This window comes from Myxocyprinus asiaticus, chromosome 9, assembly GCF_019703515.2.
Source record: "Myxocyprinus asiaticus isolate MX2 ecotype Aquarium Trade chromosome 9, UBuf_Myxa_2, whole genome shotgun sequence".
Taxonomy (NCBI): Eukaryota; Metazoa; Chordata; class Actinopteri; order Cypriniformes; family Catostomidae; genus Myxocyprinus; species Myxocyprinus asiaticus.
Genome location: NC_059352.1, coordinates 16,448,965 through 16,461,429, shown reverse-complemented (window position 1 = coordinate 16,461,429; position 12,465 = coordinate 16,448,965). Strand labels below are relative to the sequence as shown.

The 12,465-nt window shown below is 38.3% G+C and overlaps 1 protein-coding gene across 2 annotated transcripts in view; it reads right to left on the bottom strand.

Annotated features, from left to right (window-relative positions):
• Window positions 1–12,465, bottom strand: part of pfkmb (phosphofructokinase, muscle b) — a 41,075-nt gene that overhangs the window by 25,810 nt on the left and 2,800 nt on the right. For both annotated transcript variants that reach the window (XM_051706823.1, XM_051706822.1), the window contains 5 exons: window positions 12,083–12,160; window positions 10,966–11,064; window positions 5,924–5,997; window positions 5,603–5,680; window positions 4,421–4,610 (listed from right to left, as the gene is read on the bottom strand). In XM_051706823.1, the coding sequence (XP_051562783.1) occupies window positions 4,421–4,610; window positions 5,603–5,680; window positions 5,924–5,997; window positions 10,966–11,064; window positions 12,083–12,160 (519 nt within the window). The remainder of the gene's footprint in view (window positions 1–4,420; window positions 4,611–5,602; window positions 5,681–5,923; window positions 5,998–10,965; window positions 11,065–12,082; window positions 12,161–12,465) is intronic.

Genomic DNA, 12,465 nt, shown 5'->3' with positions numbered 1-12,465 from the left:
AGACAGCTTGCGACCCGGGTGCACAACGCGAGTGCACCACGCACCCATGTTCGCGAGAAACAGACATAAACTATTGTGAACCCACGTCAGTAACAGACAGATATGGAGCATGAGTGTCCGGATCCCGACACAGACCGAAACCGAACCGCACAGGAAGTCAGGACCCAGACACCATACTCCAGACATGAAAAGAGGAGACCGAAGAGCGCACGGCAGGGAATACAACTGAAACCATGCGCTCACACAAAGACAGACAATGAAACACAGGCTGGCTGTGACATCATCACAACAACATTAAGTAGTCAGTATGCAGAGTGGGTTGTACACCCAATTTATACCAGACCAGCTTCCAAAATTGTATAGTTATTTATCTACATAAATATTAGTCAAAAACTGTCCCCTTACACAGATGTTCAATTGGGTTCAAGTCTGGGCTCTGGCTGGGCCACTCAAGGACATTCACAGAGTTGGCCCGGAGCCACTCCTTTATTATCTTGGCTGTGTGCTTAGGGTCGTTGTCCTTTTGGAAGATGAACCTTCGCCCCAGTCTGAGGTCCAGAGTGCTCTGGAGCAGGTTTTCATCAAGGATGTCTCTGTACATTGCTGCATTCATCTTTCCCTCGATCCTGACTAGTCTCCCAGTTCCTGTCACTGAAAAACATCCCCACAGCATGATGCTGCCACCACCATGCTTCACTGTAGGGATGGTATTGGCCAGGTGATGAGCGATGCCTGGTTTCCTCCAGACATGACGCTTGCCGTTCAGGCCAAAGAGTTCAATCTTTGTTTCTCATGGTCTGAGAGTCCTTCAGGTGCCTTTTGGCAAACTCCAGGCGGGCTGTCATGTGCCTTTTACTGAGGAGTGGCTTCCATCTGGCCACTCTACCATACAGGCCTGATTGGTGGAGTGCTGCTGTGATGGTTGTTCTTCTGGAAGGTTCTCCTCTCTCCACAGAGAAATGCTGGAGCTCTGTCAGAGTGACCATCAGGTTCTTGGTCACCTCCCTGACTAAGGCCCTTCTCCCTCGATCACTCAGTTTGGCCAGGCGGCCAGCTCTAGGAAGAGTCCTGTTGGTTCCAAACTTCTTCCATTTACGGATGATGGAGGTCACTGTGCTCATTGGGACCTTCAGTGCTGGAGAAATTTTTCTGTGATTATAGTTATTTATCTACATAAATATTAGTCAAAAACTGTCCCCTTACACAGTTCGAATGTTGACGCAATCAAACTAAAACGATTTAATTCTGCTTTTAGTTAACAGTCACACACACCGCTGCTCAAACATTTTTTTTTCTTCATCAAAATGAAATGCTGTCTGTTAATCCACTGATGATGATACTACTGGAACATTGAACTGGTTCAACTGTGGGATCTTGTATATGGAATCCTCCTCTTTATGTGTCTATTAAATCAGTCTCAATCAGACAGTCTTTTGTTGTTTGTGTCTGCATTCAACAATGTTACGCATGTACAGTTTGACCTGTGTTTTATACAATTTTTAAAACAGCATGCTGCATTCAACATTGTGTAACTTAAAGAGGTAAGGGTTGAAGATGTAAGCCAGGGGTCTTTGCAGATCAGTGATAAGATGGTCCAGATAGACGTCTGCATTTGTTTCACTTTATTTTTGCAAAGGACAAAATGGCACGTTTACTTATTTTAATAAAATTTCAGGTGTTAAAACTACACAGAATTATAGTCCTTTCCATGAATATACTATAACATCTGTTGATGTTTCTGCTTGGGGACTTGCTATTGGCTGTTGTGTTTTCATAATGAATGAGGTAGGTCTGTGTAGGTTTTGGGGACTGTTTTGGGTTTTTATTAACTAAAATTTAAAAGTAATTGGGGTTATAGTTATGTTTTGATTTCAGTGTTAAATATGCCGTTTTATGTTATGAAAAGGGGTTATTTTTAGTTACCCTGGTTGAGATTAGTGTTGCTTTGAGATAGGTGTGATCCTGTGTAATCTAGTTTAAGACTTACTGCAATACTTCAGTGTTAATATTGTGGATTAGTAGCAATGGATTGAAAACTCAATATTCTTGGTCCCCCAATTTTCTTCCCAATAATACCCATGCTATATTTCTTTTAATGTAAGTGCCAGAAGTATATATATATATTATTTCCAGCCAAAATGCAGTTGTGGTGTGGGCAAGCAGTATGTTATAAGTATAACATTAATGGATGTCCAGCACTCAGTGTAATGGAGCTGCAATTGTAATGTCAAAAATATACATTATAAGTTTACATTGAGTTAATTCTGTGTATTTCAAAAATTAAATACAAGGGTAGATATTTAAATTGCACTAAAGTATATTTGAAAAAAGTTCCAATTTAGCACAACCAAGTATACTTAACACATCTTTAGTTGCACCACAGCACAGCTTTCGGCAAACTAAAGTGCATTAAGTGCAAAATTAGTTGTTCCAATGTAGCAGACTTTAATTTTACCAATTTATAGTATGCCAGCAATACACTTTAGTATACTGAAGCACCCAAGAATAAAGTGTGCTTAAAGGAATAGTTCACCCAAAAATGAAAATTTGCTGATAATTTACTCACACTCAGGCCATCCAAGATGTATCTGAGTTTCTTTCTTCATCAAAACAGAATTTAAGATTTTTAGGATTTCATTTCAACAATGCAAGTGAAAGTACTAAATTTTTTTGACGGTCCAAAATGCATATTAAGGGTGCATCAAATAATCCACACGACTCCAGTCGAAAAATAAAGTTCTTCTGAACCCAAACGATTTATTATTTTTAGAAACAAAACAATACTTATATAGTTTTTAACTACAAATGTTCACTCCTGTACATCTCTGTGACGTAAGCTCGTTGGTAAGGTCATGCATCATGTGGAGGAGGAGTCAGGAAGTGCATCGTTTACAAGAGGAGCGCTGTACAAAAGTTTAATTGTCTTTGCTGTAGATTTGTATATGTATAAGTGTATTGTTCAAAATGGTCGTTTGGTGTGTGTATCCTGGATGCTTCAACCTTCAGAAACCCCAAAGAAAATGCATGCCGGGAAAATATTAACTTTTCATCGATTACCCATCGATCATGAGCGATTGAAGCTCTGGCTTATCGTGCTGAACCTGAATATCAGTACACCCCTACATTCTCAAATATTGGAGAGTGTGCAGTGAACATTTTACCCCTGAGGATTTCAGACCATCAAAAGAAACAAAGGGTCGATATCTGAATTCATCGGCTGTGCTCGTGCTGTTTTTTTCCAGCGAACTCTGGTATGTGTGCAAACTTTGTCATTGTCACGCCTCCCTCAGCGCTCCACTCCTCATCACCCAATTTCTAATTCACCGCACCTGCACTCAGTTCACTCGCTCATCACTGCCTGCATAAATAACTCTCCTTCATGCCACTTCACTGTCAAGTCTCACACAAAGGACTCACAGTGATTATTTACCTGTCTGTATTTGCTCTTGATCTTTGGTGATATCTGTTTAGTGTTTACCCTGTTGTATCACCTGTTACCTCTTCTTCAGTTTGTGAAGCTTCTCTGCTGTGTGATATCACCTGTACCATTGATCTCACTGTGTAAACCCTGTAAATTCTGTGAATTGGGTTCACTAACTGCAACTTGTGTGGCTTGAGTTCCTGACAGTCATATAGCCTATATATTTCTGCTAACGAAAAAAGAACAATTAGAAAGCGCAACGGCATTGCTCTGAAATAAAGGATAGTTATTTACTGCAGTAATGTTTTTTTATTTTTATTATTATTTGGAAATGATTTTTTATTTTATATTGTTTTGAAATTGTTTAGGACTGTTTTGGTTTGTGAACAGCGCTTGGTCTGTGCAAGTTTCTCTTGTAAACATTGACGTGCTTCCTGCCTCCTCCTCCATGCGTGAAATTTCCAACGAGCTTACGTCATCCCTCTCATGAGCGCGCGTCACAGAGATGTATGGAAGCGAACATTTGTAGTTAAAAAGTATATAAGTATTGCTTTGTTTCTCAAAATAATCAATCGTTTGGGTTCAGAAGAACTTTATTTGTCGACTGGAGTCGTGTGGATTATTTTGATGCACCCTAAATATGCATTTTGGAGTACATTCACTTGCATTGTTTAAAGGAGGAGGCCTGAAATGAAATCCTAAAAATCTTAGATTCTGTTTTGATGAAGAAACTCAGATACATCTTGAATGGCCTGAAGGTGAGTAAATTATCAGCAAATTTTAATTTTTGGGTGAACTATTCTTTAAGTATATTATTTTTTCACTAGGACAGTCACAGTAGTTTTTTTGTAATGGAAGGTAAAAAGGCCAAATATATTGAGACCATGTTCTGATGTTGATAAAGCAAGATCACTTTTCTGAAAACAATGCTAATGCTATGTGATTTACAGCAAGAATTATGGGTATTGTAGTTCTCTGTGTTGGGTGGCACAATCCTACCTGCTTTGAGCAGGATTTGGAGCAGCTCACTCCACTCATTGCGGAACTCATTGGCGCCTGTCAGGCTGCCATCTCCACCAATTACACACAAATTCGTAATGCCCAACTTCACCAGGTTACATGCTGCCTGAGCTCTGCCCTCCTTAGTGCGGAAGTCCTGGCAGCGGGCGCTGCCAATCACTGTGCCACCCTGACAGCATAGAGAGATGAAAAATAGTTACTAAAACCTCATGTTGAGTTTACTTTAAGCATCTGCTATATGACTACTTACAATAAAGACACTAAAGCAAAAATGCTTACGAGAAACATGATGACCTATAAAAAGCAGTATAGAGTTGCTGGCATAGGAATACATTTAAGTATGGTGGCCAGACAGTGTGGTTGACCTGTACTTCAGTTAGATTACATAATGTGCAGTGGAGAAGGTTGCCCTTATGTAGCACTGGTTAGTGTACTCTTATAGTAATGTCTCTTTGGGGTGTGGGCAGTTGTGTGTATGACTGAGTATATGCATGTAATATTACCCCATGTCTCAAAAGCAGAGGTCTCTGGGTTGAACTCTGGCATTTTGTGCTAAACCAAGCAACATGATCACCATGCATGACAAACGTCCATACAAAAATACACTCAGCCCTTTTGTGTTCATCACTAGTCAGGCATAATAATGGTGTGATTATGTTTATGTGCATAAACAGTTAAGCAAACAATGAGAGAGTATGATTGTGTGTTGAAGGTGAAGGGTGATTTCCTAGAGGAAAAGTTCAATACTCAATGGTTACTCTTTCAGAGCACAGGTGAAATAATGACTATTTATTTAAGTTTCAACTTTGTCCCAGACATTTCTGCTATAGTTCCTTAGGAGAAATAAAAAAGAAACAAAGAAAACAATTGACAGTAAGAGTACAGAGCAATCAAATTTATGTGGATAGCATAGGTCAGGTAATTTGGGTTGACTTTTGATTGCAGATTTTGGTATCTGAGCAAACTGAAGCACAGATTGTGAATTTTTTGTGAGATTTCTTCTGAAACTCTAGAGGAAACATATGAGAACTCTCTCGCATGAAAGCAAAAGTCTCCATTTGCTCTCTAATTGAACTCTTTTTGGAACAGACAATTGATATATTAAAGAGATCTCATTTGTGATTTTTGGTTGTTATCTCAATGAATATGCATGTTTATTACCAGTTGCAACATCATTGATACACTCTCCCAAGTTGCTGGTCGGATGTTATCTCCTCCATCGACTAGGCCCTGATAACCCTAGACACACACAGACTTTACAATTATGCATAACTGAACACCCGCTCACATTACAGAATACATAAACTTTCAAAAGATTGAGTGCATTCAGAATTGTGCAAGACTTGAGTGAATTAGAAAGTTTTATTCCCCTAGAATAAAAACATTGTGTGAATAATAATTGTTTCATTGTATGAATAATTGCCAGTCTTTCACTTCTAATTTTGTATTTCTTTTCTGTGTGCGTTTCAAGAGTGTACAAACCTCATGCACAAAATAGACTTTAGCACCGGTGTAGATTCCAACTCGCACTGTGGCTCGGACGGCAGCATTCATACCTGAGACATCATATAAATGTTATATATGTTGATTATCATAATTATTACATATTTTCTATAGTTACAAAACGTATACAATAGTTTAGAAGTAACTGTATGCAATCATTAGATTAGGTAGATCTGACAATGATTTACACTCACTGAGCAATTTATTATGGACACCTGTACACCTATTTATTCATAATCTAATCAGCTAATCATGTGGCAGCAGTGCAGTGCATAAAATCATGCGGATATGGGTAAGGAGCTTCGGTTAATGTTCACATCAACCATCAGAATGGGGAAAAATGTGATCTCAGTGATTTCGACCCTGGCATGATTGGTGGTGCCAGACGGGCTGATTTGAGTATTTCTGTAACTGCTGATGTCCTGGGATTTTCACACACAACAGTCTCTAGAGTTTACTCAGAATGGTGCCAAAAACAAAAAACAACCAGTGAGCGGCAGTTCTATGGACGGAAACACCTTGTTCATAAGACAGGTCAACTTAGAGTGGCCAGAGTGGTTCAAGTTGACAGAAAGGCAACAGTAACTCAGGTAACCACTATGTATAATTGTAGTGAGCAGAATAGCATCTCAGAATGAGGCGGATGGGCTACAACAGCAGAAAACCACGTTGGGCACTTTATTAGGACTACAGTGTTCCTACTAAAGTGCTCAGTGAGTGTATATACTAGAAGTAAAGGTATCTTTAAGTTTATAACATCGTTTTATTTGTCACAAGTTGAAAAAGCATTACATTTATTTAAGTTTTGGTGACTGGTTTTAGAACATATCCAGCTTACTACTTATTAACTATAAAGTGTATATGTAGGAACTGTTTTCGGCCTTATTGCAGACCTGTTATCTTGTTATCTGGGCACACAAATACATACACACAAACATACATAATGGTTAAATCCCATTGAAAAGGGCAATCTAAGTGGCTCGAGTTTCATTTAAGATTGAACCAGAGAGGAGAACAGGCAAGCCTCATTGCCCGGCTCTCTAAAGCAAACACATTTCCCCAAAGGTCACCGGATAAATATAGCCAAACACCCCCAGAAAGAGAGAGAGAGAGAGAGAGAGACAGAAAGAGAGATCATGGATAGGAACTGAGTGAGAGTTAGAGAGAGAATGGCGGGGGGCGACCATAGTTAAGGTTCTTCCAGGACTAGTTGACATTACAAAGTTATTTGAGTTATTCTCCAGCTGGTACCAGATAAGGTTAAAGGTGAGTTCTCTTTCCTACCGCTAAAGGTTGGCTAAAAGGTCAGTGTGAAAGCTTTATGACCTCTCATGACCTCTCTGATATTTGAATGCTGTTGCTCATTCAACATGGCTGCTATAGCAAATGAGGAGGTGAGAGTTCAATCAGGTAATCAAGGATTCCGGAGCCCATCCGACACGACCACTTTAAATAATCATCTATCAGGTCTCTCCAAATTTGAGCAGCACACACATTTGACTTCATAGCTTGCATTCTATTGCCAGAGAATAAAATATGAACCAGCATCTTTTGATGGATGAGGTAGAGCTGTGCTGCTAAATTAACAGATTTTTCAGGTTTATTTGAAGTGACTTTACTCACACAGAAAAAGAGTGAGAGATGGAAAAACTGCATACTAGTCATTATTTACACACCCTCATGTCTTTCGAAACCCATATGGTTTCTTCTGTGAAACACAAAAGAAGTTTAGCAGAATGTTGATGCTGCTTTTTCGATATAATGAAAGTGGATAATGATATATATATATTCATAGGGTAGGGAGGGTTACTTTTGAAATGTATTCTACTACAAATTACAGAATACATGCTGTAAAATGTAATTTGTAACATATTTTGTTAGATTACTCAAGGTCAGTAACGTATTCTAAATACTTTGGATTACTTCTTCAGCACTGGTAGATTTTTTCACTTGTTTTGACTATAAAAACTCTGCCAGTACAGTAAGACAAAATACACATATTAAAAATACATTCTCTGAAAAACCTAAATATCTTATGCAGTGTTGTTTCTAAAACAAGATATATCAAATTGATCTTGTTTTAAGGATTTTTAGATATTTTTACAGGAAAACAATAAAAAAATGATCAAGCATAAGATTTTTGCCCTAATATCAAAGGTCTTACTAGAAAAAAGAAATTATGATCCAACGTGAATTTTCTTGATAAAAATATATGATCGTGCCTGGTAACATGTGCATGTAAAATGGCTAGAAATAGCATTTTAGCTTAGCGTAAAGCTGATAATTTACACAAGGTTTATTTCTATTTCTTCTGCTCCAAACTTACTTCAAACATACTTCTCTGTCTGCTCGTATGAATGTAACACAACATAAGAAAGTGTTTCACCGCTGTTCAAATGCACTTTGGATCACATCATTTATATGTATAAATGTTTTCCATCTGAAAGGACTAAATATTAAATGAAACAAATGACAATAAAATGCAAAGTAATTTCTTCAGTAATCAAAATACTTTTTGAATGTAACTGTATTCTAATTACCAATGATTTAAATTGTAACTGTAGTGGAATACAGTTACTTATATTTTGTATTTTAAATACGTAATCCCATTACATGTATTTTGTTACTCCCCAACCCTGTATATATATATATCAAAATTTGTTTTCTACTATTTCTACTACTTCCACCTGTTCAAATCTGGCACATTACCATTGAAGGATAAGGAAGAAGGAATTGCACTCAAATTACAATGATACTTGCATGTACCATGAATGTGCCAGATTTGAATGTGTGGAAGTAAGAACGAGATTCGTATCACATCTTTGTGTTCATATTTGTGAAAAATTATTAAATTTCAGTCTATTCCTCACACAGTGTCATGGCTTGTTGAGGAAGGACCCAAGCGCAGAAGGCAAGTATAAGGGCTTTTATTAAAAAAAAAAGAAAAAAAAAAGAAAAAGAAAACAAATACTCTTACGAGGGAGAAACCAACAAACTAAAACAAAATCAAGACAGGACCGACCGGATAACTGGAACAAAACAAGGCAACTCACAGGCAGTAAATACACAACAGTACAAAACAATCTGGTAGAGACATGAGGGAAGAGGGCACAATATATTGGCAGCAAGACACATAAGGAGCAGGTGAAACTAATTAACATTAACAAGGACTAAACGAGGGAGAGTGATGAGGGAACAAGGAGGCAGAGTCAAGAAGCACATGGCAAGACAAACACAATAACAAGACAATAGAGCACATGGCAATGAAGCCATCATTAGCCATGTGCTCAAACAAAAGACAAGACCAGACACGAGCACATGGCAAGAGAACCAAAACCATGCGCTCACAAAGACAAGACGGAGCATGAGTGTCCAGATCCCGAGACCGAAGAGTCAGGATCCAGACACCATGCTCTAAACATGGAACACAGACTAGACAGAAGAGCACACGGCAAGAAAAACATCCAAACCCGTGTCATAGAACATACTTGTCAGGATCCTGTCACCACAATAAACATGGCTGACAAAGGTGACAGGATCCTGACACACAAAGCTATTGTATAACTTCAGAAGTCTTGGAATATAGTACATGATATGTATGCACTAATTTTATGGTTCTTTGTTTGTCTTTTTTTTTTTTTTTAGCTTTACAGCATAAATTATTGTCTGCTTTCATTATTTGGAAAGGACAAATTTGTGTTCCACGAAAGAAAGAAAAAATGTGGGTTTCAAATATCATAAGGGTAAGTAAACGATGACAGAATTTAAATGTTTGAGTTAAAGGGTTAGTTTACCCAAAAAGGAAAATTTTCTCAACATTTATTCACCCTCATGCCATCCCAGATGAGTATGACTTTCTTTCTTCTGTTGAACACAAATGAATATTTTTAGAAGAATATCTCAGCTCAAGTGAATGGTGACCAGAATTCCAAAAGCTCCAAAAAGGTAGTATTCTGAACCAATCCAGTTGGTTTTGGGTGAGAACAGACCAAAATATAACTAAGTATAACTTAATATAGTTTTCACTGTACATCTTGACAGCAGTCTTCTTGGCTATCATGATTTCAAGCTCAATTACTCTTCCTATAGTGCCATCCAGCGCTATGCGCATGTGTCAAGCACTAGCTTGAAATCCTGATCACCAAGGAGACTGCAATGGCAAGATGTATAGTGCAAAAAGAGTTACATTTCGGTCTGTTTTCACCCAAAACCAACTGGATCACTTCAGAAGACATTGATTAAACCACTGGAGTCTTATGGATTACTTTTATGCTGCCTTTATGTGATTTTTGGAGCTTCAAATTTCTGGTCACCATTCACTTGCTTTGTAAGGACCTACAGAGCTGAGATATTCTTCTAAACAATCTTTGTCTGTGTTCAGCAGAAGATAGAAAGTCACACATCTAGGATGGCATGAAGGTGAGTAACTGATGAGAGAACTGTTCTTTTTTCGGCTGAACTACCCCTTTAATTCTTTTTGTGTTAAACTTTTTCTGGCATCTACATACACAAAAAACATAAAAACCTAATCATTTTAGGCATTCACTACATGAATAATGGCAGATGATGCTTATATAATGTTGTCTTAGCACACACACAAAAAAAATGTGTAAAATGTGTGTAGTGGTGTTTTAAAAGCAGTTGTTGGATTAAGAGCAGAGCCAGATCTAGGGGGGTTCTGGGTGGGCTTTGTGCCCCTAAATTATCACAATGCCCCCCCAAGCACAAATGAAGCAAAGGGTTAAATTGTATCATCATGGCACTAACCCTAACCCTAACGAAATGTACTGAAACTGAAGACACGCGCCCCCACCCCAGCACCTCCCCCGCCGTTGACGGAATACATATGCAGATTTACTAATTCAGAGTTACTGCAGAATGTAATTTATACAAGCTAATGGGACCTCAAAAACAGCTGTTCAGCCCACCAGGTAACTCTCCAATAAGGCCCATACACAATATTTAAAATTACATGATGAACAAATAGAAATAGACACAGACACAAATACACTTTTCCTCACCCTGTGCATCTCCTCCTGAGGTGAGGACCGCAATGGCCCGTCCAACACCCATCTTTGTGGGGTCCACATTTGTCGAGCGCTGCATGTTGACCAGATGGCCTGAGGACAAGAGAAACAACTAGAAGTGAAGTGGCTTCCTTTCTCTATTTCTCACTTTCTTTTTTAGCTCTGAAGTCTCTTGTTCCTTGTCAGTCACTCTCTTCCAGACTGAATGGGACAGTGAGGAGTCTGAGCATGGTAGCAGTACAAACACCCTCTACCATGGCATGTAGTTTCACACACACACACACACACACACACACTGTATCCACCCCTTCATAACTAAATATAAAATGAACTCACATGCTTGGAGTTATGATTAGACCACACACACACACACACACACACACACACACACACACACACACACACACACACATGTGTTGGTGCAGCTATCCTTATGAGCACTCTCCATAGACAATGATTTTTATACTGTATGAACTATAGATTCTATCCCCTAAACCTACTCCTAAACCTAACCCTCACAAAAAACTTTCTGCATTTTTATTTTTTCAAAGAAACATTGTTTAGTGTGTTTAAGTGATTTGAATTATGGGGACACTAGAAATGTCCTCATAAACCACATTTATAGCACAATACCCTTGTAATTACCAGTTTATAACCTAAAAAAAAAGTCCTCGTAAACAACCCGAACACACAGTTTACTGTCACTTTGATTCTGTGAAATATGATCTTTGTGCACAGCAATCAGACAATGAGACACACAAAACATACACAGACACACAAAAGAACACACATGTCTGCACATGGGCATGTACACCAACTAACAGTTGCATGATATTTATGCTGTCTTTTCCCATATGGCACACTATGAATATATGTAGCAAAAATACTTGAACATGCACAAACTGTAACATTACAGAGCAGGCAGGACAGGCTGAACACAAAAATGGACGAGGACGATGATGCGAGAACCCAAGTGCAGTCTAATTTACAAGGTGAAATCCCTGACTTGACTTGACTTGTAGCATAAATACTAGTATGACATTACACCAACAATACTCGACAAAAGACAATGGCAAACATTAAAACATGACACAAACACACACAGACTTACAGCCATTGTATATGCTGGTTAAAGTGCAGAGGTCGTTGAGGGCTCTGTCAAAATACTTTTTACAGGTGGGCTTTTCATCTAGAAAACAAGGACATTAAAAAATGTATTAGTTTATTTTCATGCTGCAATAATCAACACACTGCTCTGGCATGACTAAATTATTTATTTATAAATTAATTATAGCACACTTCCATCACATTTTTCTTTGAAAACACTCAATGTTATGAATAAAAAATCATTATGATTATATTAAAAAGAGGTGTGTGTGTGTGTCTTTAGGCCTGTGTGTTTACAGTATGTGCTCTATTACAGCAGCCCTTAAATGCATGGGTGTTATGCCAAACATTATTACTTACCTCGGGTCTTTAGCAACCCGGCACTTA